The sequence below is a fragment of the Meles meles genome, chromosome 10 (genome assembly GCF_922984935.1).
Source record: "Meles meles chromosome 10, mMelMel3.1 paternal haplotype, whole genome shotgun sequence".
In the NCBI taxonomy this organism is placed as follows: Eukaryota; Metazoa; Chordata; class Mammalia; order Carnivora; family Mustelidae; genus Meles; species Meles meles.
This window is the reverse complement of record NC_060075.1, coordinates 16,353,035-16,377,563: the sequence shown is the minus strand read 5'-3', so window position 1 is coordinate 16,377,563 and position 24,529 is coordinate 16,353,035. Positions and strand designations below refer to the sequence as shown.

The window sequence follows — 24,529 nt, the reverse complement described above, 5'->3', positions numbered from 1 at the left end:
GCCCTTGATCAAATAACACATTCTCACCAATAGACTTGCCAAAGAGATGAGACCTGAGTTTGATCAAGTCTCTGTGTGTCAGTGTTCACTCACTCAGCCAAATCCCCCACGTGAAAGTCTGTAGTTCAAATGGCTTGAGCACTTCAAAGATAAATTCTAAGTAAAAGAAAAGAATAGATGGAGAGTATATGTTTAAAAGAGACCTAAGGGGCGCCTGGGTGGCTCAGTGGGTTAAGCCGCTGCCTTCGGCTCCGGTCATGATCTCAGGGTCCTGGGATCGAGTCCCGCATTGGGCTCTCTGCTCAGCAGGGAGCCTGCTTCCCTCTCTCTCTGCCTGCCTCTCTGCCTAATTGTGATTTCTCTCTGTCAAACAAAATAAATAATCTTTAAAAAAAAAAAAAGAGACCTAAAAGACATACTATGTTTTTAAATGGGCAAGATTAAACTACAGTATCTAGAGTGTGCTAGATAAAACTTGAGTGAGAAACAAGATTTTATAGATATGCAAAAAAACCCAAAAAACCCTACCAAAAAAACCCCCAAAAACCCAAAAAACCAAAACCAAACCAAAACAAAAAAAACAGAAGCCAAGATAGTGGTTACTTTTAGAGGCCTGGAGATATGCATACAGGATGAAGACACATGGAAGGAATTCCATATTTTGGCCTGAGTGATGGTTATGAGTATATTACCATGATTATGTATGTATGTATATATATATATATATATATAAAATATATACATATATTATATACATACATATTATGGCAAGCTATATATTTGTTTCATTTTACAACAAAAATAAAACTCATCATGCACACTCATTCCCTACTATTAAAAGAGACAGTAAGGAATCCATAAACCCATTAAATAAAGTGAATCCACTGATCCTAGCAGATTCACAGATACCCAAACTACCGGATGCCCTAAAGGTTTCTGTGACATGCTGAGAATTTTGAGCCACCCTTTGATGTCGGTGTGAGGCACGTGATACAGAAAATAAAGCCAGAAACCTGCCCAAATAGACTCCCATATAAAATTGTGCTCCCGAAGAGCTAAATCAATACAGAATGAATAATAAAGCCTACAAAGGATTTAACAAGAAAACTTGATGCTGTGTGGACATAAAACCCAAAACAAGTAAACTCTTATGTGAATTTATTGCTGAACACTGTGAACTCTGAATTAATGTCTGTGTTCCCTAAGTAGTTAAAACAAGAAACAAATAAGCGCACACACACACACAAACACACACACACACACACACACTCACAAATGGAGAATTGAATTTAAATTAATCAAGTTTGGTAGTTTTCTTTGGCGACTGGCAAATCTCTCTGAAGGACTTAAAGAGCTCTGGTGCATAAAGGTCCAAGGAAATGAGTGGCTCAAAGAATAATCTAAAACACATAAACACAAATCAGTAAAAAACAAGAAAACAATGTTGAAGAAATTATCCAGGATGCATTCCAGAGAAACAAGGAGAAATAAAATATAAAAGAGAGTAGGACACATACAGGATAGCATCAAAAGGTCTATCAGGCATCTACACAGAATCCAGGAGATGCACAGAGAAGGGAAAGCATTCAGATAATGTTCATATACTTAAATTGTTTGTAATAGGTGCCTGGGTGGTTCAATTGGTTGTTTCTGCCTTTAGCTCAGGTCATGATCCCAGGGTCCTGGGACTGAGCCCCGCACAGGCCTCCCTGCTCACAGGGAACCTGCTTCTCCCACTCCCTCTACCCCTCCCCCATGCTTATGCTTGTGTGCACTCTCTTTCTCTCTCGGTCTCTCAAATAAATCTGTATCTTTGAAAAAATAAATTGTCTATGTTAGAAAAAAGTAGAAGTAGAAGAAAGCATAACCATAAGCCAAATGATTAGAATAAAGGATAAAGATAAGCAACCAACAACAAAGAAAACAAATATATAATACCAATAAGACCAGTGAAGCTAAAAAACAGTTTCTTGAAAAAAGTCATAAAATAATGAGAGCTCCAAGGCCTGTGGGGTGTGGTGAAGGGGGAAGACACAAGAAAGAGAAGCAAGCACAAACAATATTAAAAATGAAAAGATAGATGTAACTTTAGATCTCACAGATAACTAGATATTATAAAAAATTAATGCCAAAAATGGAAAAAACTTTAGTAGATGAATTCCTTAAAAAAAAAAAAAGTTACCAGTAACAAGAAATAGAGAATCTGACTATCTCTATAAACACATACTATGAATCTGCAATTGAACTTTTTCCTACCAAGGAAATGACATCCCCAGATAGTTTTACTGATGGGATTTTTTAAAGTATTCCAAAGATCAATAAAACAAGTGTTATACAAAAGTCTTCCAGAGATTAGAAAACAGGGAAATACTTTCTAATTTCTTTTATAAAGCTAGGTATATCATACATGCTCTGTACAATAGAAAGGCAAATGAGAGGCCCATCACAAGGATGACCATGGATGCAAAAATTCTAAACAGAATAGGAGCAAACTGAATCCAACAATATATAAAGGAGATAAATATAATAACCAATTTGAATTTATCTCATGCATATGATACTGGTTTCTACTAGAAAATGAAGTACACCACAACACCAAAGAAAGAAAAATCATTATCTCAAAAGATAAAGAAAAAAGCATTCATTAAAATTCTAATACCTGTTGAATTTAACACATTTGGCTGCAAGGGGAAAATCCTGAAGAGGCTCTCTACAAACAACCAGCATCACCAGGGCTGTTCACCTCGTAGTGAACTTCACATTTACTGGTGACTTGTGGATGCCAGCCACTCTGAGATCAGGAACAAATCAAGGACACTGTCTATCTCCACTTCATTCAATACTGTACTGTTCTAATCAGCACAGAAAGGACCAGAAAAATATATAACAAAGCATAATCATTGGAAAGAATGAAACAAAGTTCTCATTACTTGCAGATGATAATATCTCTGCAGAATTCCTGCCTCATAAAAGACCCCTAAAGTAGAGTTTATGAATGTAAAACTTAAGCAGGAGGCTTGAACCAAGATTTTGAAACAAGAAATTTGAAATAAGATTCTAAGTGAATTTCATTTGACTGTGCCAACAATGATCATTTAGAAAATACAAATTTTTTAAAGTTTTTTTTTTTTTTTAATTTATTTGACACACAGAGAGAGAGAGCACAAGTAGGCAGAGAGGCAGGCAGAGAGAGAGGGGAAGCAGACTCTCTGCTGAGCAGAGAGCCCGATGTGGGCCTCAATCCCAGGATCCTGAGACCGTGATCTGAGCCGAAGGCAGAGGCTTAACTCACTGAGCTACCCAGGTGCCCCTAGAAAATACAATTTTTAAGATATAAAAGATCACCAAAAAGGGTAAAGTAAGTAGGAATACATTTAACAACAGATGGCTAAATCCTTCATGAAGAAAATTAATAAATTCTATGGACAGGCATTTCAAAAGGCCAGTTAGTCTTAAAAAAACAATTAAATGTAAAGTGAAATGGTTTGAGATGGAAAGACTCATTGTCCTAATATCAATTCTCTCTATACTGATTTATAGATTCATGCCACTTCCATGAAAATTATGAAATAAAACTTGATGAAGGGCTCCTAAAATTTATAGGAAGGAGCAAAGGTCCAAGTAAAATTAAGACATTGTTGAAGAACAAATTTTAGAGTATGTGCTCTCCCTGATAGCAAGATTTTACCAAAGTTAGAGCAATTAAAACAATGTGCATTGGACAGGAATTGACATACAGATCAATAAAAGAGAAAAGAGAATCTAGAAACCCACATACAGGGGAGGGGAAGATAGAATAGGTTTTGCAAGTCAGCGAAGGAAATAAATAACAATGACTGGTACATACATGAAAAAAATCAAAATAAAATTGTACTTTTATCTCTCTCAAACCACAAAATCATTTCCAAGATAATAAGGACACAATTGAAAGTTAACACTATAAAAACAGTAGAAGAAATAATGGGAGAATATCCTTAGGATACTCTATCCTATGACAAGATTTCTTTAAAGAACATACCAAAGGTAGACACCATAGAGAAAATATTAATAATTTGATTACATTACATTAAAGAATACCTATTTCTCACAAAAGTTTGGAAAGATAAACCACAAACTGGGAAAAAAAATTATGACACATAGCCAACAAAAAACCTTTACCTAGAATCCATAGAGATGTTTATGAATCATTAAGAAAAAGACAACCCGGAGGGGGGGCAAAATGGGCAAAAGAAATAAAATAACATTTCATAGAAAAGTAAACACAGGGCGCCTGGGTGGCTCAGTGGTTTAAGCTGCTGCCTTCGGCTCAGGTCATGATCTCAGGGTCCTGGGATCGAGTCCCACATCGGGCTCTCTGCTTGGCAGGGAGCCTGCTTCCCTCTCACTCTCTCTGCCTGCCTCTCTGCCTGTGATCTCTCTCTGTCATAAATAAAAAAATAAAAAATAAAAATCTTTAAAAAAAAAAAAAAAAGAAAAGTAAACACAAATGGCTTATATGAAAAATGCTTAATGTGATGTGTAATCATTTCACACAAATTAAAACCCCAAGATACCATTTGACATTCCCACCAGATTGGGAAAATATTTTTCGTTAGTCAACATCAAGTGTTGGCAAGGATGTGGGTCAACGGGAACTCTTCTTGACTGCAGTTGTGAGGGTAAACTAGAATGATTACTTCGGAAAACAACTTGCCATTATGTGGTAACTTAAATAGGTGTATAACCTACCACCTAACTATGCCATCCCCAGGTTTAAACCCTAGGAAAATGCTTATATATGGAAGCTGGAGGAATTATAAAAAAGAATGTTCATAATGATATTGTTTGCAATAGCAAAAAAAGCAAAACCAAAAACCCTGGAGTCTACACAAACATTCGTCAGAATTTGGAAATATAAACATATGTTCATACAATAGAATACTATGCATGAAAAATTAATGAAATAAATATACTCAGTAAGGCACTCAGCAACGATGCATCACAAAAACATTTTGGACAAAAGAAGTTACAACAGGATTCAATTTATGAAAGTTCAATATAAGCCAATCTACACACACACACATATCTGGAATATATATATATATACACACATTCATATGTGGAATATGTGTATATGTAGTAAAATGATCAAAAGAAACAAGGAAATTCTTAGCAAAAAAGCAGAATAGAGGTATCTCTGCAGGAGAGGGAAGGGAATGGAAACAGAAAGGGAAACAAGAAGCTTCTAGATGACTGTAAATGTTTTATTTCTTAGGCTGGGGGCTGGGCAAGCTGTAGTTCCTTTTGGTTATCATTTAAATGGAGCTTGTAAATGTTTTGTACATTTTTATGAACACTGTATCAGTAAAACTGCATATATGTACATATATGTTTTTACTGTAGAAAAAAAATCTATGACTTTGAGCCAAAAGATAGTTACTGATATATGAAAGAGCTTTAGACCACTGGACAATGTGTGGTTTTTGGGTTTTCTTTTGTTTTTGTTTTGCACAACCTACTGCAAAGGAAAACCGCGTCCAAGTCCGATAGGAGACTCCTCTTTGGGCACTTACGCTAGTGATTGTGGTCATTAAAATTTTTTATTTCCCCATACCTGTTACTCCTACTCTTGTCCAGTGGGTTACTGTTGCAACAAAAAAGCTACCATGTCATGTGAGAGCCATTACTGCCAACAGGTCTAGGAGGGAGGACAGGAAGGGGATGCCTGCTTCAGACCCCTGGGGGGAATCAGATTGTTGGCACTGCCTTGCAAGAGAGTCAGGGACTGTCCTGTGTTTGGGAAGTGAGCAGACATTAGCTGAAGACAGTCTGCCTGTGCAGGACCCCAGGTAGCAGCGGCAGAGAGGCATTCACAGAGGGCTCCCAAAATAAGCAGCCTCAGATGACAGCACAGAATCTGAGAGCTCAGGCAAAGGAGCCTGGGCACAGGAAGGGCTGCCAGGGCCATTTAAATGATGAGGTGATAGGCAGTAAACTCCCAGGGCAGGGCAATCAATCACTGCCAGGCTTATCTTCTGACAAGGGCTAGGACTCCAGGTTGCAGCTGTAACATTAAAATGTAATGTTTCCACTGGGATTTGGTGTGGCAGGTTTCCCTGAAGCTTCGTTTCACTCAGTTAACTAATTATGAGAGAATGTGACATTGGTATTTACTTTTTCTACGGGGACAAATCATTCCCAGCAGGAGAGACAGGCTGTTATTTTTGTTCTGTTTTGTTTTGTCATTAAAAAGAGATTACTTACATGGTAGTAAATAAACCCTTGTTAGAGGGAGTTTTTTTTTTTTTTCCTCTCAATAATTCTATCAATTCACCTTAATGTGGACAATCATTTCTTTTGTTTTCCAGAGTCAGGGTACATAAATGAGCAAGAGGTAGATGTTAGAACTGGGTTTGAAAATTAACTGTACCACTTACTCGCTGTGTGATCATAAGCAAGTTATTTAAACACCTTGAGCCTGTTTTCCCCCACTAAAAAATCGAGGATAATACATCTACTGTGTCTACTGTAGCCTTTATTCTTAATGACTCTGATACTATATTATACAACTAGAACATTTTACATTTCACTTATGCCTTATATGGTCAGTTTTCTATAGGACCCCACATCTAATCATGAATTGTATCTTTCCTTTGCCAATATAAGCTGCCTTGTGTATTAACCATTTCACTCGTCCTCATACAGATATGAGAAGGTTTCCAATAAAAACACAATATTTAATGACAGCAGTTTTCTGCCCCTCCTCCACCCCCAGGATACTTTTTAACTTTTCAAAGACAGAACGCAATGCTCAGCAAATATCACTAATAAACTCACACCTCATCCGTGCCTGGACAATAAGAGTGTTGTGTTTGTGGTGCTTTTAGCCAACTAGAAAGTGATTTCACAGACGATCTCCCACTTAAACTCATAATCCCATGAGGTAGGCAGGGTAGATATGATAAACTCCACCTTACAGGCAAGGAAGTAGAGGCTAAGAGAGGGTAAATGACAGAGCCGTGATATTCAAGCCTCTTTCCTATGAAAGGTAATCCATGGGAACTGAGAATGCCAGGTATATTGGTCTATGGAAAATTAGATTTTCTCAAGAACAAATCTGTTTTGAAGGTAGCCAGAGCAACTGTTATTAGGGAGAAAAGTAAGATCACTGGAAGTTAGCTAACAAAATAGAAAGTCAAGAGGCATGGGGCTTTATATCCCAATTTCATAATCCATTTGCCCAATGAGCCTCAATTTTTCTATCGCTAAGTTTGAGAAAGCAAAAATGTTACTTCTTACCATGCTTTTTAAAAAAAATTTTTATTTTTTACTTCTTACCATTCTTAAAAGCATGCAAATTATAATATCATTGTCGTGTACAAATGTAATATCATTCTATCACTTGATAGAATATTCAGGAGATTTAATGTGAATCAGAAAACACGAACACTTAAAAATGTATAGGCATGAGGAGACATATTTTAAGTGCTAGTAGAAAATCTTGGTGATAAAAGATAAGGATAAAAATATTTTCCAAGGATACCTGGGCTAGAGGATGATGGAAAAGTAAAAAGATTAGACAAATCAGCACTGAAATTTCACATTACATATTTGAGTGGTTTTTGGAAGTTGCAGAATCAAACTAAGAGGAACAGACATGTAATAACTTTTGAAGCCATAAAAATATAAAAGCCATCATATCCAGATAATGTTTCTTTAACTAATCACATATATAGTTCTTTTTTTTTTTTAAGATTTTATGTATTTATTTGACAGACAGAGATCACAAGAAGTAGGCAGAGAGGCAGGCAGAGAGAGAGGAGGAAGCAGGCTCCCTGCTGAGCGAGAACCCGATGCGGGGCTTGATCCCAGGACCCTGGGATCATGACCTGAGCCGAAGGCAGAGGCTTTAACCCACTGAGCCACCCAGGCGCCCCCACATATATAGTTCTTAAAATAATGAATTCCAATGGGTTACTCATACTGAGCAAGTCTTTCTGGTGGTAGACATTTTTCAAGGACTTCCAAGGATACCACCACCTGCTCACCGATAGCTCATAATCCCTTAAGAATTACTAGCAAACCACAGATTGACAATTCAGAAGTTCTCCCCACACCCCTTGTTTGGAAATAGGGGATAAGTTCTAATAGACTGGAAGGCCAAAGCAAACAAGTCATTTAGGGAAACCCTAGATCAAAATAAAAACAAAACACAAGTTTAGAATCAATGGAACTTAGAAGCCCAATGATCCCACAATACGCAATAAAAAATCTAGTCATACCAACACTGGCGAGCAGAGTAGCACATTGTAATAGGTCATCATTAGGCGGTTTGTTACCTTATACTGATTTAAGAGGTCTACACACGATTTGCCCTATGATCTTCAGAGAATGTGATGCATCTTCATTTCAATATTGTGAGAGATCTTATGATATGGCAGAATATGCCTGCCTAAAACTCCCTCTCTTTGTCCTTAACTCATTCACGTAATAAGCATTTATTGAATGTTTGCTATTTACTGGGATTTATATCAAAGAACTCACAGCCTAGCAGGGAGACAGGTAAGTCAAGCATCAAATTTATGTGTTAAATTCTAGAAGAAAAATATTTCATGTAAATGGTAAGTGTGTCAGAAAGCTCTCAGAGAGGATGAGATGATTAGCAAGGTCTCAAATGGTAAGTATAAACCGTGTATATTGCAACAAGGAGTAGCTTCCTGTCAGAAAGAACAGTATAGATAAAAACAGGAAATAGGAACATATGGTGAGTTCCAGAAAACAGATGCAATACCACATGGCTACAACATTCAGCATGGGTAGAAGAAAGGGGGAAAGATGGCAAAAGAAGCAAAAAGCAGTAGAAGGAAACAAAGGTTCCATCATTTAGGATTTCCATTCCACATTAAAATACAATAACAGAAAGCTGAATACAACGATTGGTCTACTTGATAGAATTTCAACCCAGAGGCAATGGGAGGAGATTTTTGCTGAAGAACAGTGTGGTGCTCTCCAGGGGTAGAGTGAATTAGAGGATGGAAAACTAGGGTGGGGACATCAGTTTTAAGGCAATTTTAAAAGTCTAAGTAAGACACAGCCTCTAAGCTACAGCAGTGGGGATGGAAAAGAGAATAGCAACAAAAGAAATATGAAAACCAGAATTAATAAAATTTAGTGACCGAACAGAATAAGGGAACGAAGAGGGAATCTGACAGCAGCTTTCCTATGTTATACTTAGTTGGCTGAATGCATAATGGTGCCCTTCTCTACTTAGGGATGGCATGAGGAGGAATGCCAGTATTACTCAGAGTCCTGGAGTATCTCCCCTTTGTAAGATTAATCACATTTTACTTTATATTGCAGGAGGTATGCATCTTTCTACCACCCCCTTCACCACTAGACTCAAAGCTCTTTCAGTGGAGAAATTCTGTCACATATTCCATTGTATCTGCAGATGGCCCCCAAAAGCATATTTGCATAACATGATTCTATAGCATCATGGACCTACTGTAGACACTTGGTGAACATTTTTGAAAGACTGACTGAATAAATGAATTCCCAAAGGTAGATGTGACAAAACTATACATTTTATCCTTTGAATGAAATAATTGTGTCTTAAATGTGAATAACTCACCTCAGTGGAGTAACAATTCACACCACTACTGATTAGGTTCATTTCAGACTTCTACTACTTTTGGCAAATTCCAACATCCAATCTTGAAGGGACTTTTGGGAGTACCTACTACACACTCTCATTTTAAAGATGAAAATCTGTGATGCAGAGAAATTACATGGCTAACCCCAACTCTCAAAAAGTATCCAATGATGGGACAAAAATCAGGTAGATACATCAAGCTTCATAATATTTGTCAACCAAAATGGTTATAATGGATTTAAAGATATTACAAGATATCACATTTAGCTAGGATGCACTGAGTTTTTAAAAGTGCATGACATTTCACATGGAAAAAAACACAAAGCCAACATCTTAGAAACATTTCCTTGAATAATTCTTTCCTCTGACAGTGAAATGCAAGGAATGGAACTCAACTTTTAATCTTGAATTAGTATAAGTAAGACAGATTCTTACCGTGATCTTCTGAAGAGACTGGTGACCTAAAACGAGATAATAAGCATGATAAATGTTTTGTAAATGATATGATAATTACAAATGCAATAATGATCAAGAATAATCTCCTAGAAATATTATCCCCAAATCCAATTAAATAGAAAGTCAACATAGTAGGCAGTGTAATTAATATGTTGGTTACATGGTATTTTCTGATTGATCACTCCCAAAGCTTACCTAGACTGGTTGAGTGGTTGGGGTTAATAAAATTTCAGTTGACTGCACTATGTCACGGGACTGCAACAAACTTAGTTATGTCTGGATTTATGACATACAAATAGAAAAGTCATAGTAATGTGGTAATGGATGGAATCCTGTGATGTCACCAAAGGCCAGGCCTCCAGAGAATGTAAATAAGCATTAGATTGAGTGTAAGTAAAAAGAAATCTACTTGGACAGTAAAAAATGAGACAGAGGTAAAATAAATGGTATGTATCTTTATCGTTTTTTGTTTCCACTCTGTGGAATTTAAGGTTTAAGTGAGCATGACACAGACTGCCCTCTGTGAGCAGGCCTCATAGCTCTAAACCCGTAAGAACCAGGATGAGACACGAGCGCAACCACTGGGGTCCCACAGAACTTTTATAAATTGATGACTTTTACATATGCAAAAGTTCCAATTACATTAGGAAGACACCTATGAAGTATCATGTCAATGCTTCACAATAAAAACAATAAAAACCTTTCTTCCCCAGCTGACCACTCATAGAGCTACTCTGAGCAATAAGACACAATCTTGAGGATCAAGTCCCCTCAAACTTGAATGATACAGCCTTGACTCTATCAGCTCATTCTTTCCTTGGGATGAAGTGAGATGTATAATTCTGAACTAACAGGTGATAAAATTTTGAAGGGAAAGGCAAGAAACCAGACAGAAGGCATCCTCTGTTCTAAATGATCAGTCTGCTGGGTGTCTACTGCAGGAAGACAACCAAAGGGAAATGCAAGCATTTAGTAATCTACCCTTTAATATAACTAGTGTTGGAGCAAGAATGATTCTATGGATGCACAGTGGTTGAAGAAAGATTTTAGCTACTGCGGGATGCTTGAGAATGCTTTATCTACTGATCAGTAATATTTTTGTCCATTATGGGAGTGATCAGTAAAGGACACAGCAGTCATGGTGGGAAAGACTGGAATTTCCCTTAGTGGCAAAGTGTCAAATCATTTCAATCTTACCAGTCTCTTCAAGTGAACCTTTGCATGTGAAAACAACAGAGGGTCCCCAGATTTGGTAGAGAGAAAACTGTCATCTGGGTTATGGGCACAGAGACCCCTGAAAGGGAACCTGCTCCAGCCTAAGCCATCCCTGTAGAGTTGGCTGCTTGAGAAATGCCACTTGGCCTCCCCAGATGGAGCTTATGTGGGTTCTCCTAGGGATTTCTCTGTTTCATACTATCACAAACCCGTTTTCCCCACTGGGCTGTGAGCAAACAGAAAACTAGGACCACTGCTTACATGGTAACAGAACAGACCCCTGATCAATATTTGTTGAATTGAATTAATGTCAGCACTACCACACTGGTGTTTAGACTCAAACACATTTTGGAGCGCCTCAAAAAAAATCATCATGTCACCTTCAAACCACCCGCAAGACTGGTTTGCCAAGCTCCAAGGCCAGCCATGGCAGAAGGACCTAGGGACTGAGACAAGCTCCAGAACAGAGAAAATGTGAGCACTCCCAGAGCCAGAAGACATCCAGTATACCTAGCAACAGAGACCTACAATCTGCCTTAATGGTTAGGAAAAGAAAGAAGGAGAGAGTGCAGAATAGAGGTGAGTGGGAATGAAAGGGGAGTCTAATGAGAAACACATATTTGAAATAAGATAATTTCTTAAGATGCTCGGGCATGAAAAGAAGTCAGCAACAAGGCAACATCTTTAGCCTTAGGGTTTTCTGATGGGAATTAAGCAAAAACACATCTTGGATTGTTGGCAATTAATTTCTCATGGAGCTCTAGGAACAAAGAAAAATCCATGCCAACAGACGACTGAATGTCTCAGGTGGAAGGCTTGTGAAGCAAGGCTTTGGTGCCTTTCTGTGAAAGCAAAGCACTAATATTAAATCTGAAAAATTCCAGATGGCTTGGTTAAAGTCCCCAGGGGATGCAGTGGTCCAGGCAGTGGGGAAGAACTATCCATTTCAGAGTGTTTGCTAAGGATTAGTCATGTTGAGTTTCTGTGCGGAATGTCTCCCACATGCCTGGATTTGTGGAATTTTAAGACATATGGAGTATTTCAGTCCTCACTCAGTATTTCACCTTTCACTCTAACGAGTCACTAAATTATACTACTGAGACATGCACACCATCCATTATTGCTGGAAATGGGCATAAAAAGTTTTACAGAACTTAGCTCAGGAGAGAGGAAATTCATGAAATCAGCAAGAGAAGTAGTTATTTTTAAAACAGAGAGGTTGAACCGTAGGAACAGATAATCTCCCTCAACCTGACAACTGAGGAATGCAGAACAGTTCACTGCTCATTCCTCCCACTGAACCTGCAAGACTTTTGGTTCTATTCCTGTTTATTTCTCCTCCATGTATACTTTATCTCAGGGATAGCATCGCTCTCATAATGCAAACTACGACCGACATTCAAAGAACTCCAGGATTTTGAGTTCTCGCCTCTTTCCTCAGTACTAGCCTTTTATGACAGTCTGGAGAATATTTACATTTGATTTTGCTTCGTTTTGTTTGGTGGGTTTTTTAGAAAACCAGTTTTATTTACATCTCACTCAAATTCGGCCAATAACAAAAAAACCAAAAACTCAAGTCCTGGATTTTAGAATCTCTCTCCTATTTTAAATCTTTCTATTATGTTGATTCAAAGCTACATAATAATTATTGTTTGAGACCCTATTAGGTACGAGGCCCTGTGCTTCGTGATGGGGATACAAAAACAAACAAGCTACCAATTTCAAGGAATTCAATCAAAGGAGAAAAATAGGCAAACCAATGATTATAGTGAAAAAAGTGTAGTCATCAAAATACGTATAAACTAAAGAAGGAGCATGAGAGAGAGAGAGATCCATTCTGTTCCAGAAGAGTGAAAGAAGACTTCAGAAAGCAAGAGCCATGGGAGCCGGGCTTGGAAGGATGAGCAGAAGCTTGTTAGGTAAATAAGAAACGAGAAGAATGTCAGGCAGAAGCACAAGGCATACGACAAGGAACATGGATAAGAAAGTGCAAAAACAATGAATATTGTTACGCTGAAAATAAACAAAAAAAATTAAAAAAAAAGAAATTTCATAATACGTTATCGGGCAGGCAAGGAACTGAGTGTGGCTAAAATATAAAGGAGTAATAAGTTAGGACTGGAGATAGAATAGACAGGGACCATTTCATACAGGGCCTGACAAGCCATTTTGACATGCTGGTAATTTACCTTCTAAGCTAAATGAGGAAAGTTTCTGAAGCAGTGAAGTCATACATTCTCATTGGTGCTTCTGATCAGGCAGGCTGTGCAGAGTAGAATTTTTTAAAACAGCAAGAGTAAAGGCAGGAGACAATCTAAAAACTATTACTGCAAAGCTTCTGCTCATCTCTTTGAAATTCATGAAAAGTAACAGGGAGAATGAGAAACAGAAAAGGAAGCATCGTCTTTGACTAAGCTAAAAGATACCCATAAACTGAAATCATCTGTAAAGAAAAGCTACCAAGTACAAGAAAAATTGGGCCAAGTTTCAGGGAGACAGAGAAAGCATATTTTGATCTCAAAAGATATGAGCTACATGGTGCACTACAAATTTCAGCAGAAAGCGCTCTGCTCTGAGCCAGGTGCCCTGCTAGTCAGAAGTAGAATCAAATCCCAGAGGATAGTGCTGTTAAAAACAAGAATTTGAAAAGAGACCCAAAGTCAAGCTTTCAGAAACACACAAACCCACTATGCCTAATTATCCATCCCAAACTAATGGATCCAAAAAGAACTCCTCCAAAACAAGTATGAGTAATAAAAGTAAAAGAAACCAGCATGATAACCACACAAAAATATTCTAAGAAGAAAGCAGGATAAGGATCTGCTGACAAAACTTAAGTTGGGAGTACACCAAAAAGGTAATGTCAGGGACAGGTGAACCCTATTGAAAGACCTGTCAATTTTACATGAAATTTGGAAATGAAAAAAGGAAAGGAGGGAATGAAGGAAGGAGTCAAAGATGGAATAGGGCCTCTGCGACAAGAAACTTAAAGAAGAAATACAGTGATTATGAAACAGTCCCAATAGAGCAGAAGAAAAGAGCAAACATTGGTCCAGAGTCTTCAAATCAGTAAATTAGAGAAACAGCTTAAGGACTCTTTCCACTGTATCACCACTACACTGGAAAAAGAATATTGAGAGGAGGTAAAAGATCCATAATAACTAAAAATACATTAAGATATAAGCCATTCATTTATTCATCCATTCAAGTAACTGCTTTGTGGAAGTGTCTTGCTGTTTTCCAGTTTGATTTATTTTTCTGTGATTTTTTTTTGGCTTTTTAAACTTTTAATTCCAGTTAATTAACATATAGTGTTGTATTAGTTTCAGGAGTACAGATATAGTGACTTAACAATTCCATACCTCACCCTGTGCTCATCACAAGTGCACTCATTGGTCCCCATCACCTATTGACCCCCTGACCCCACCCAACACCCCTCTGGTAACCATCAGTTTGACTCTATAGTTAAGAGTTGGTTTCTTTTTTTCTTTCTTTCTTTCTTTCTTTCTTTTCAGCGTAACAGTATTCATTGTTTTTGCACCACACCCAGTGCTCATGCAATATGTGCCCTCTCTATTACCCTCGACCTGGTTCCCCAACCTCCCACCCCCTGCCCCTTCAAAACCCTCAGGTTGTTTTTCAGAGTCCATAGTCTCTCATGGTTCATCTCCCCTTCCAATTTCCCTCAACTCCCTTCTCCTCTCCATCTCCCCATGTCCTCCATGTTCTTTGTTATGCTCCACAAATAAGTGAAACCATATGATACTTGACTCTCTCTGCTTGACTTATTTTGCTCAGCATAATCTCTTCCAGTCCTGTCCATGTTGCTACAGAAGTTGGGTATTCATCCTTTCTGATGGAGGCATAATAAGAGTTGGTTTCTTAATTTGTCTTTCTTCCTCTCTCTTTTATCTTTCCTTTCCTTATTTGCCTCATTTCTTAAATTCCACACAAATGAAATCCTATGGTATTTGTCTTTCTCTGACTGGCTTATTTCACTTAGCATAATACTCTCAAAGTTCCATCCATGTTGTTGCAAATAGCAAGATTTCATTCTTTTTATGGCTGAATAATAGTCCATTGTAAATATCTATCTATCTATCCACCTATCTACCTATCTATACCACTCCTTCTTTATCCTTTCATCTATCAGTTGACACTGGTTTCTTTGATAGTTTGGCTATTGTAAATAATGCTGTAATAAACATAGAGTGCATATATCCTTTTGAATCAGTATTTATTAGGGTGCAATTACTGAATCATATGGTAGTTCTGTTTTTAGCTTTTTGAAGAACTTCATACTATTTTCCAGAATGGCTGCACCAGTTTCCATTCCCACCAACAGTGACGAGAGTTCCTTTTTCTCCACAACCTCTTGTTGTGAAAACTTCTTGTTCTCTGTGTTTCTGATTTTAGCCATTCTGACAGGTGTGAGATGATATCTCATTGTGGTTTTGATTTGCATTTCCTGATGGTGAGTGACGTTGCCCATCTTTTCACGTGTCTGTTGGCCATCTAGAATGTCTTCATTGAAGAAATATATGCTGTTGTCTTCTGCCCATTTTTTAACTTATTTGTTTTGGATATTAAGTTGTATAAGTTCTTTATGTATTTTCTATCTAAAACCTTTATTGGCTATGTCATTTGAAAATATCTTCTCCCATTCCATAATTTGCCTTTTAGTTGCATTGACTGTTTCCTTTGTTGTGCAGAAGTTTTCTATTTTGATGTAGTTCCAAAAGTTTATTTTTGCTTTTGTTTCCCTTGCCACAGGAGACATATCTAGAAAAATGTTGCTAAGGTCAATGTCAGAGAAGTTACTGCCTGTGTTCTCCTCTAGGAATTTTATGGGTTCAGGGTCTCACATGTAGGTCTTTAATCTATTTTGAATTGATTTTCGTATATGGTGTAAGAAAGTGGTTCAGTTTTCCCACCACCATTTATTGAAGAGAATTTTTCCCACCAGATATTCTTTTCTGCCTTGTTGAAGGCTAATAAACCATATAGCTGTAGGCTTATTTCTGGGTTTTCTATCCTATTCTGGATATATGTGATTGCTTTTGTTTCAGTACCATACTGTTTTGATTACTACAGCTTTGTAAAATAACTTGAAGTCTGGTACTGTGGTGCTTTGAGCTTTGCTTTTCTTTGTCATGATTTCTTTGGCTACTAGAGGTCTTTGTGGTACCATACAAATTTTAGAATTGTTTGTTCTAGTTCTATGAAAAATGCTGTTGATATTTTGATAGGGATTGCATTAAATCTGTAGATTGCTTTGGGCAGTATAGACATTTTAACAATACTTATTCTTCCCTCATGAGCATGGAATGTCTTTCCGTTTCTCTGTGTCTTCTTCAATTTCTTTCATCAGTGTCATAGTTTTCAGAGTACAGGTCTTTTACCTCTTTGGTTAGGTTTATTCCTAGGTAACTTACTATTTTTGGTATGATGTAACTGGAATCGTTTTCCTAATTTCTTTCTACTGCTTCACTATTTGTGTATAGAAATGCAACAGATTTCTATACATTGATTTTGATCCTGTGACTTTGTTTATCAGTTCTAGCAGGTTTTTCGTTTTGTTTTTTGTTTGTTTGTTTGTTTTTGGTGGAGTGTTTTGAATTTTCTATATATAGTACTGTGTCATCTGCAAATAGTGAAGGTTTTAATTTTCCTTGCCAATTTGGATGTCTTCTATTTCTTTTTGTTGTCTGATTGCTGTGGCTAGGACTTTCAGTACTAGGGTGAACAAAAGTGGTAAGAGTGCACAAATTGTTTTGTTCTTGACCTTAACGGAAAAGTTCTCCATTTTTCCCCATTAAGCATGATGTTAGCTGCAGTTTTTCATCTATGGACTTTATTACATTGAGATATATTCCCTCTAAACCTACTCTGTTGAGAGCTTTTATCATGAATGGATGTTGTACTTTGTCGAATGTTATTCTACATCTATTGAAATGATCAGATGGGTTTTATTTTTTTCTTATTGATGTGATATATCATGTTGATTGATTTGTGACTACCGAACCACCCTAGCAACCAAGAAATAGCTCCTACTTGATCATAGTGAATGATTGATTTTTTAAAATATATTGTTGATGAGTTTGCTAATATTTTGTTGAGGAGTGTTGCACCTATGTTCATCAGGGATATTGGCCTATTATTTTCTTTTTTAGTGATTTCTTTATTTGGTTTTGGTATCAGGATAATGCTGGCCTTATAGAATGAATTTGAAAGTTTTTCTTCCTCTTCTATTTTTTGGGATAGTTTGAGAAGAATGGGTATTAACTCTTCTTTAAATGTCTGGTAGAATTCACCTGTGAAGCCATCTGGTCTTGTTCTTTTGTTTGTCGGGAATTTTTTGATTACTAATTCAGTTTCTTTGTTGGTGATAGGTCTGTTCAAATTTTCTATTTCTTCCTGTTTGAGTTTTGGTAGTTGATATGTTTCCAGGAATTTATCCATTCCTGCTAGGTTGTCTTATATGTTGGCATATAGCTTTTGATAATATTCTTAAAATTGTTAGTATTTCTGTGGCATTTGTTATTTCTTTGCTTGAATTTGTATTTATTTGAGTCCTTTATCTTTTTTTTCTTGATAAGTCTGGCCAGAGGTTTATCCATTTTACTGATATTTTACAAAGATCCAACTCCTGGTTTTTTTGATCTGTACTATTAGTTTCTACGTCATTTAATTCTGCTGTAATCTTTATTATTTACTTCCTCCTGCTGGTTTTAGGTTTTATTTTTCTTCTTCTACTCCCTTTGGGTATAAGGTTAGGTTGTTTGAGATTTTTCTTGATTCCAGGCTTGTATTGGCATAAACTTCCCTCTTAGAACTGCTTCTGCTACATCACCAAAGTTGTGGACACTTGTGGCTTCATTTTTCATGTATTTCCATGTACTTGTTAATTTTTTCTTTCACTTCCTGGTTGACCAATTCATCGTTTGGTAGCATGTTATTGGACCTCCATGTATTTGTTATCTTTCCATATTTTTTCTTGTGGTTGACTTCTAGTTTCATAGCCTTGTGGTCAGAAAAGGTTCTTGGTATGACTGATCTTCTTGAATTTGTTGAGGCTTATTTTGTGGGCGAAATGTGATTTATTTTGAAGAATGACTCGTGCACTTGAAAAGAATGTGCATTCTGTTTTAGGATGGAATGTTCTGAGTACATCTGTTAAATCCATCTGGTCCAGTATGTCATTCAAAGCCATTGTTTACTTGTTTATTTTCTGTTTAGATGATCTGTATGTAAGTTGGGGTGTTTAAGTCCCCTATTATTTTATTATTATCAGTTAGCTCCCTTGTGTTTGTTATTAATGGTTTTATATATTTAGATGCTCCTATATTGGGTGTATACATATTTACAATTGTTATATCTTCTTGTTGGTTTGTCCCCTTTATTATTATATAGTGTCCTCCTTTGTTTCTTGTTACAGTCTTTGTTTTAAAGTCTCTTTTATCCAATATAAGTGCTGCTACTCCAGCTTTCTTTGAGCTACATTTGCATGATAAATGTGTCTCCATCCCCTTACTTTCAAACTGTAGGTGTCCTTAGGTTTAAAATGAGTCTCTTGTAAGCAGCATATAGATGGGTGATTTTTTTTTTAATCCTGTCATTCTGTATGTTTTGATTAGAGCATTTAGTTGATTTACATTCAAAGTAATTACTGATAGGTATGTATTTATTGTTACTTTATTATTTGCTGTCATTCTGTATGTTTTGATTAGAGCATTTAGTTGATTTACATTCAAAGTAATTACTGATAGGTATGTATTTATTGTTACTTTATTATTTGTTCTGTGGTTGTTTCTGAAGATTTTCTCTGATCCTTTCTTGTCTTTCATGTTTTGCTAATTTTATTTAGTGATATATATGGATCTCTTTGTCTTTTTTCTTTGAATATTTATTAGTGGTTTTTAAAACATGGTTACCATTATGTTTGTATACAACCTCCTCTGCATATAGCAGTCTATATTACATTGGTGGTAGTTTATGTCTGAACACGTTCTTTACTCTTCTCATCCCCATGTTTTAGGAATGTGTTGTTGTATTTGACATCCTTTTATTTGGTGAGCTCCTTGACTGACTTTTTTTACAGAAACATCCATTTGTAATGCTTTCGTTTCCTACCTTTATACTGTCACTTTTAGTCTCTCCTTTTCCATCAAAGAGTCCCCTTTGTTTTTTTTTAAGATTTTATTTTTTTCTTTGACAGAGATCACAAGTAGGCAGAGAGGTAGGCAGGGGGTGGGGGGGTGGGGGAGAAGCAGGATCCCCGCTGAGCAGAGAGCCCAATTCGGGGCTGGATTCCAGGACCCTGGGATCATGACCTGAGCCGAAGGCAGAGACTTTAACCCACTGAGCCACCCAGGTGTCCTGAAGAGTCCCCTTTAATGTTTCTTGTAGTACTGTTTCAGTGGTCATCAACCCCTTTAGTTTTCATCTGGGAAACTCTTTATCTCTCCTTCTATTCTGAATGACAGTTTTTCTGGATAGAGTATTCTTGGCTGCAGATTTTTCCCTTTTAGCATTTGGAATATACCATACCCCTCTCTTCGAGCTTAGAAAGTTTCTTCTGAAAAATTTCCCACTAGCTTGATAGGTTTTCCCTTGTAAATTACTGTGTTCTTATGTCTTGCTGCTTTTACAATTTTTTCTTTATCTTGGTATTTTGCCATACAATTTGTCTTGGTGTGAATCTGCTTTTGTTGATTTCGATGAAAGATCTCTGTGCCTTCTGGATCTGGATATCCATTTCCTTCCCCAGAAATTCTCAGCTAACTTGAGAAATTCTCAATAGGGAAATTCTCAGCTATGATTTCTTCGAATACATTTTCTGCCCTCTTTCTCTCTCATCTTCGTCAGGAATTCCTATAATGTGAATGTTATTGCATTTCTTGGGAGTCACTGAGTTCCCTAAGATTATCCTCATTTTGCATAATCCTTTTTTCTCTCTTTTGTTCTGCTTGATGACTTAACATTACTTTGTCTTCTAGGTCACTACCTCACTCCTCTGCTTCTTCAGCCTGTTGTTCATTTCATGAAGTGTGTTTCTCATTTCATTTATTGAGCCCTTTATCTCTGCTATGCTATTCCTTATCTCTGTGTTAAATGTTTCAGTCATATCTTCCACTCTTTTCTCAAGTCCAGTGAGTATCCATATGATCATTACTTAAAACACACCATCAGGCATGTTACTTAAACCTACTGCACTTAGATATCTGGCCATGGCCTTGTTCTTTAATTTGGTATAAATTTATCTGTCTTCTCATTTTGTCTAAGTCTCTGTGCCTGTTTCTCTGTGTTAGGAAAGTCAACTACATCTCCTGTTTGTTTGTTTGTTTTAAGATTTTATTTATTTATTTGAGAGAGAATGCTTGTGGGGAGGGGCAGAAGAAAAGGGAGAGGGAGACAGAATCTCAAGCAGATTCCATGCTGAGCCTGACATGGGGCCCATCCCACAACCCTGAGATCATGACCTGAGCCAAAACCAAGAGTCAAACACCTAAATGACTGAGCTGCCCAGGTGCACCTACATCTGTTCTTGAAGAGGAGGTCCTACAGTGCCTTTTGAAGAAGAGGGCCTGTAGTGCCCTACCATGTAGTGTCCCCTGTTCTCTAGGGCCTGGCACTTCCAGGAGTGTGCTGCATGTGATCTGCTATTTTGTCCTGGTCACTTTATGCTTCAGGCCAGTTGTCTGTAGAGGCTCTCTTTGTCTGTTGAGAGCACTGTTTTGTCCCTAGCCTGAAGAGGAGTATTTTAACTAGGTTTGCTCTAGTGTGTTTATGAAATGATACCTGTCACCACTACCACTAGAACTGAGGCTCTGCAAAAGCCTCTATTGGGAGACGTAGGATGAGTAGGGTTTTAGGCTGGTCCTCTGTGGGCAGGGAGGTCCCCTGTGCTGAGACTGAGGAAAGTGTGACTGGAAGATGAAGTTCCACCAAAGGTCAGGGGATGATCTAGGCAAGTTAAGTAGCAAGTGTTGGTCCTGCACTTATGCTGAGGAGCAGGGGAGGGAATCAGCGCTAGTCACTTTGTTCCCAGAGTGGTCTGTCTTCAAAGGCTGACCCTCTGGGACATGCTCCAAGATGAGTGAATAACCTCCCCACTGTGTGTCCTAGGTGCTGTTCAGATTGCTGTTCCATGCTCTATGTCTGCAGGCTATTTGCTCTGCCTTTTCTCCAAGAGCAGTATAGTGTCCTCCAGGCTTTATCCCAGCCAAACTTGCTGACCTTTAAAACTTCAAGCTTTAAGCCCTGCTGGTTGCAAGAACTCACAAAATTTGGCTCTTCTTGCTTACCAAGCCAAATGCAATGGGAATTCATTCTCCCCATGCACTCCCTATTAGTTTGTTTCTCATCCTTCTCCACCATGGCTCCCTCCTTTCCACAGGAGTTATGTGTTTATCTCCTGAACGATGTTTCTACACTTCTTACCTTCTTTAATGTGGCCTCTTCTCTTCCTTTAATTGTGGGGTTTATTCTGCCATTCTTCAGGTCAATTTCTGGGGCATTTAGGATGACTGGTAATTATCTAGTTGTATTCATGGGACAAGGCAAGTCTAGGGTCCTCCTCCTCCACCTTCTCTTCCTGGATTACCTCTATTTTTCCATAAATTTTGATTTGAAGATTTGCTGGTGAAAGTCCTCTTGCCAATGTTAACCATGCTAAGCAGACTATTCATACTGTTCTCTCCTTTTAAATGAAGGTAACCTTTCTCAAACTAGGATATACACAGGAATTTGAAAATAAGGGAAGCCCCCAGGAGAAAAAACACACTGGTTTTAGGTGGTAGATTATATAATTTAACTGGTAAAAATTAAGATATTACTTTTTATTGAAATCGGCGCAGACATATTATTGAGTCCCAAAGCAAAAGTCACTTGACCTCATAAAATCAAACAACAAACTTAAAAAGAAAAATCTGTGTTTGAGGCAGTTAGCCTCAGGAAATGTCTCCAAGACGTCAATGGGGTGAATTTGTTCTCCTTCAGAATAGGAGTGTTTCCAAGGGAAAAGTCTGAAAACATGAAAATATACAGGGCTATAGCATTTTGGAATAAATTGGTTTTTTTTTTCAGATTAATGTATGTACACATTAAGAATCTGAAAGAATGAGACATCAGGCATACATTGGGTAGTTGCTACTATATTGAACAGCACAACTTATAGACCCTATTGTCAGTCACTAAGACACAAGGAGTCACTAAGAAAATCAAAGACAGTTATTTAGGTTGCATTCCATCAGCACGTTTCCCTTCAAAGCCTCTAATCTTTCAAGTAGATCAATAACAGGGCTGAAAGACATTAGAAAATATGCCCAGTTTTCAACCACCAAAATGACACATACGATCCAAAAAGCCAAAGAATGATATATTTATGAAGACAAAGTCTTTAAGAAGTTACACTTCTTGTGATGCCTTGTTTTAATCAATAAACCTAGAACTGAGATGATGAGCCTGATGATTACTTCAGCCTGTAGGATATGGTATGATCCTTTGCAATACATTTTAAATGAATGCTTTTTCTTGGCAACCTCCATGAAATGCTCTAAACCTATAAGCCATCCTAACACAAGATCTTTTTATTTGAATAATACTGTCCTGACTTTATTTCTTTTTTAAGCCCCCTTACAATATTTTGCTTTTATTTTCATTTTGTGGTTTAAATCAATAGCATCCATGGCTTTCCTACTTGGCCTATCCTCAGAATGTCTGTATCATTTCCTTCCTAGGAGGTAGGTAGAAGATCCAGAGACTGTCCAGTTTAGATGAAATCTTTCTTAAAGAAAGACTGGAAGAATACTGGGGACCCATCTACTTTTTGCAAAGAATCATTCACAAATAAATGTCAATTTCCTTTCCCAGTGTCCCCAACCCATATACCCTCTACTCAGCATTTCTAAACCATCACCTGATGGAGAGTGGGCCAAGGGATGGAGTTACCATATAGTGGTGAACTTGGAATAAACATATAGAACAGGTATAAGAACAAGTCTGAATACACACAAAGGCAGAGATCCATGCTCTGAAAATACTCAGCAAGAGAATATTTCTGTAACTGTGGATGGGGGAAGGAAGCTCTGACATATTCACACCAACTCACAGGCCTAGCTAGAAGAGCCAGGGCCCCTCTACTTCCTGGTTACTAACATGGAATTATAATAAAAAGCAAATAAGGAATGGTAGGGTGAGCTAGGTGCTCCATTACCCCACAGTCCACTCGGCACTCTATGAAAAAAGAATCCATTTCTTGGCTGTGAAGTCCTCATGGAGAAGGCAGCCCATGCCCCCATACTGAAAGCAGGTCTGTGAGTATTTTGTCAATGTTCCTTTTTCTGTCTGCCTTCCCTCTTTACCCTCCAACTTTATGGATGAGGACCACAGCAAGAATACCACTTTCAATAAGCAAAGATGACCATCCTTCCATCCTATACAGGAAGAGGAAGAGAAAACTGAAGTTTCTGGTTTCTAGCTATTTATATCCATTCTGAATGTTCTTCCCCTCTCTCTTTCATCATTCTCCTTTAACTTCTCTTTCCTGCTGCTTATCGCAGCCTTTTCTGGGGTTATCTCATCCCCCTTCTTCACACTTGGTAGAACCCAATCTCTCTGCAAAATAGCTTCCCATCATGTGCTAATTAATGTGCTTGTTCCAACTGAAGAACAAGGAACACTCAGGTGTGGGCCAAGGTCCCTGGGTTGGATGCTGTTCCCTGCCTGGACCATTACCGCTATTTGTCTGTTAAACTCCCGAGAAGTAGCCCAAATGGAAACTCATTTCCCAGCTGGACATCCCTTCCAGGCACATTTCAAGAATCCACACCACTGCTACAGAAACACCAGCTTCCCCCCCCCCCCCCCTTTGTTTTACCTTGAAGTAATGATGCTACACAAATTCAACTTATTTCCTGAAAGTGTTGATAGACAAAGAATTTTTATTTAAGTAAGTCAAGGGATAACTTAATGTGATTTGAAAGCATAGCTGTCAATGATCATTTATGGCAACAGCTTTTCTCCCTTGAGATTCCCTCAAGGACGTGCACTGCCTGGAGGACTGTTACAACCAGCCCATGGCATCATATTGAGAACTTGAGGGAGAAACAGTGAGATCACAGATCTAGGTGACAACTTCATGACCATTAACTCTTCATACCAAGGAATCCCTAGCCAGGTAAAACAGAATCAGAAATCCCTCAGCCCTGAGAATCTCTATCAACC

General features: G+C 37.8%; 1 protein-coding gene across 5 annotated transcripts in view; it reads right to left on the bottom strand.

Moving 5' to 3' along the window:
* Positions 1-24,529, bottom strand: part of DGKI (diacylglycerol kinase iota) — a 445,797-nt gene that overhangs the window by 45,861 nt on the left and 375,407 nt on the right. For all 5 annotated transcript variants that reach the window (XM_046020805.1, XM_046020801.1, XM_046020799.1 and 2 more), the window contains one exon: positions 10,067-10,092. In XM_046020805.1, the coding sequence (XP_045876761.1) occupies positions 10,067-10,092 (26 nt within the window). The remainder of the gene's footprint in view (positions 1-10,066; positions 10,093-24,529) is intronic.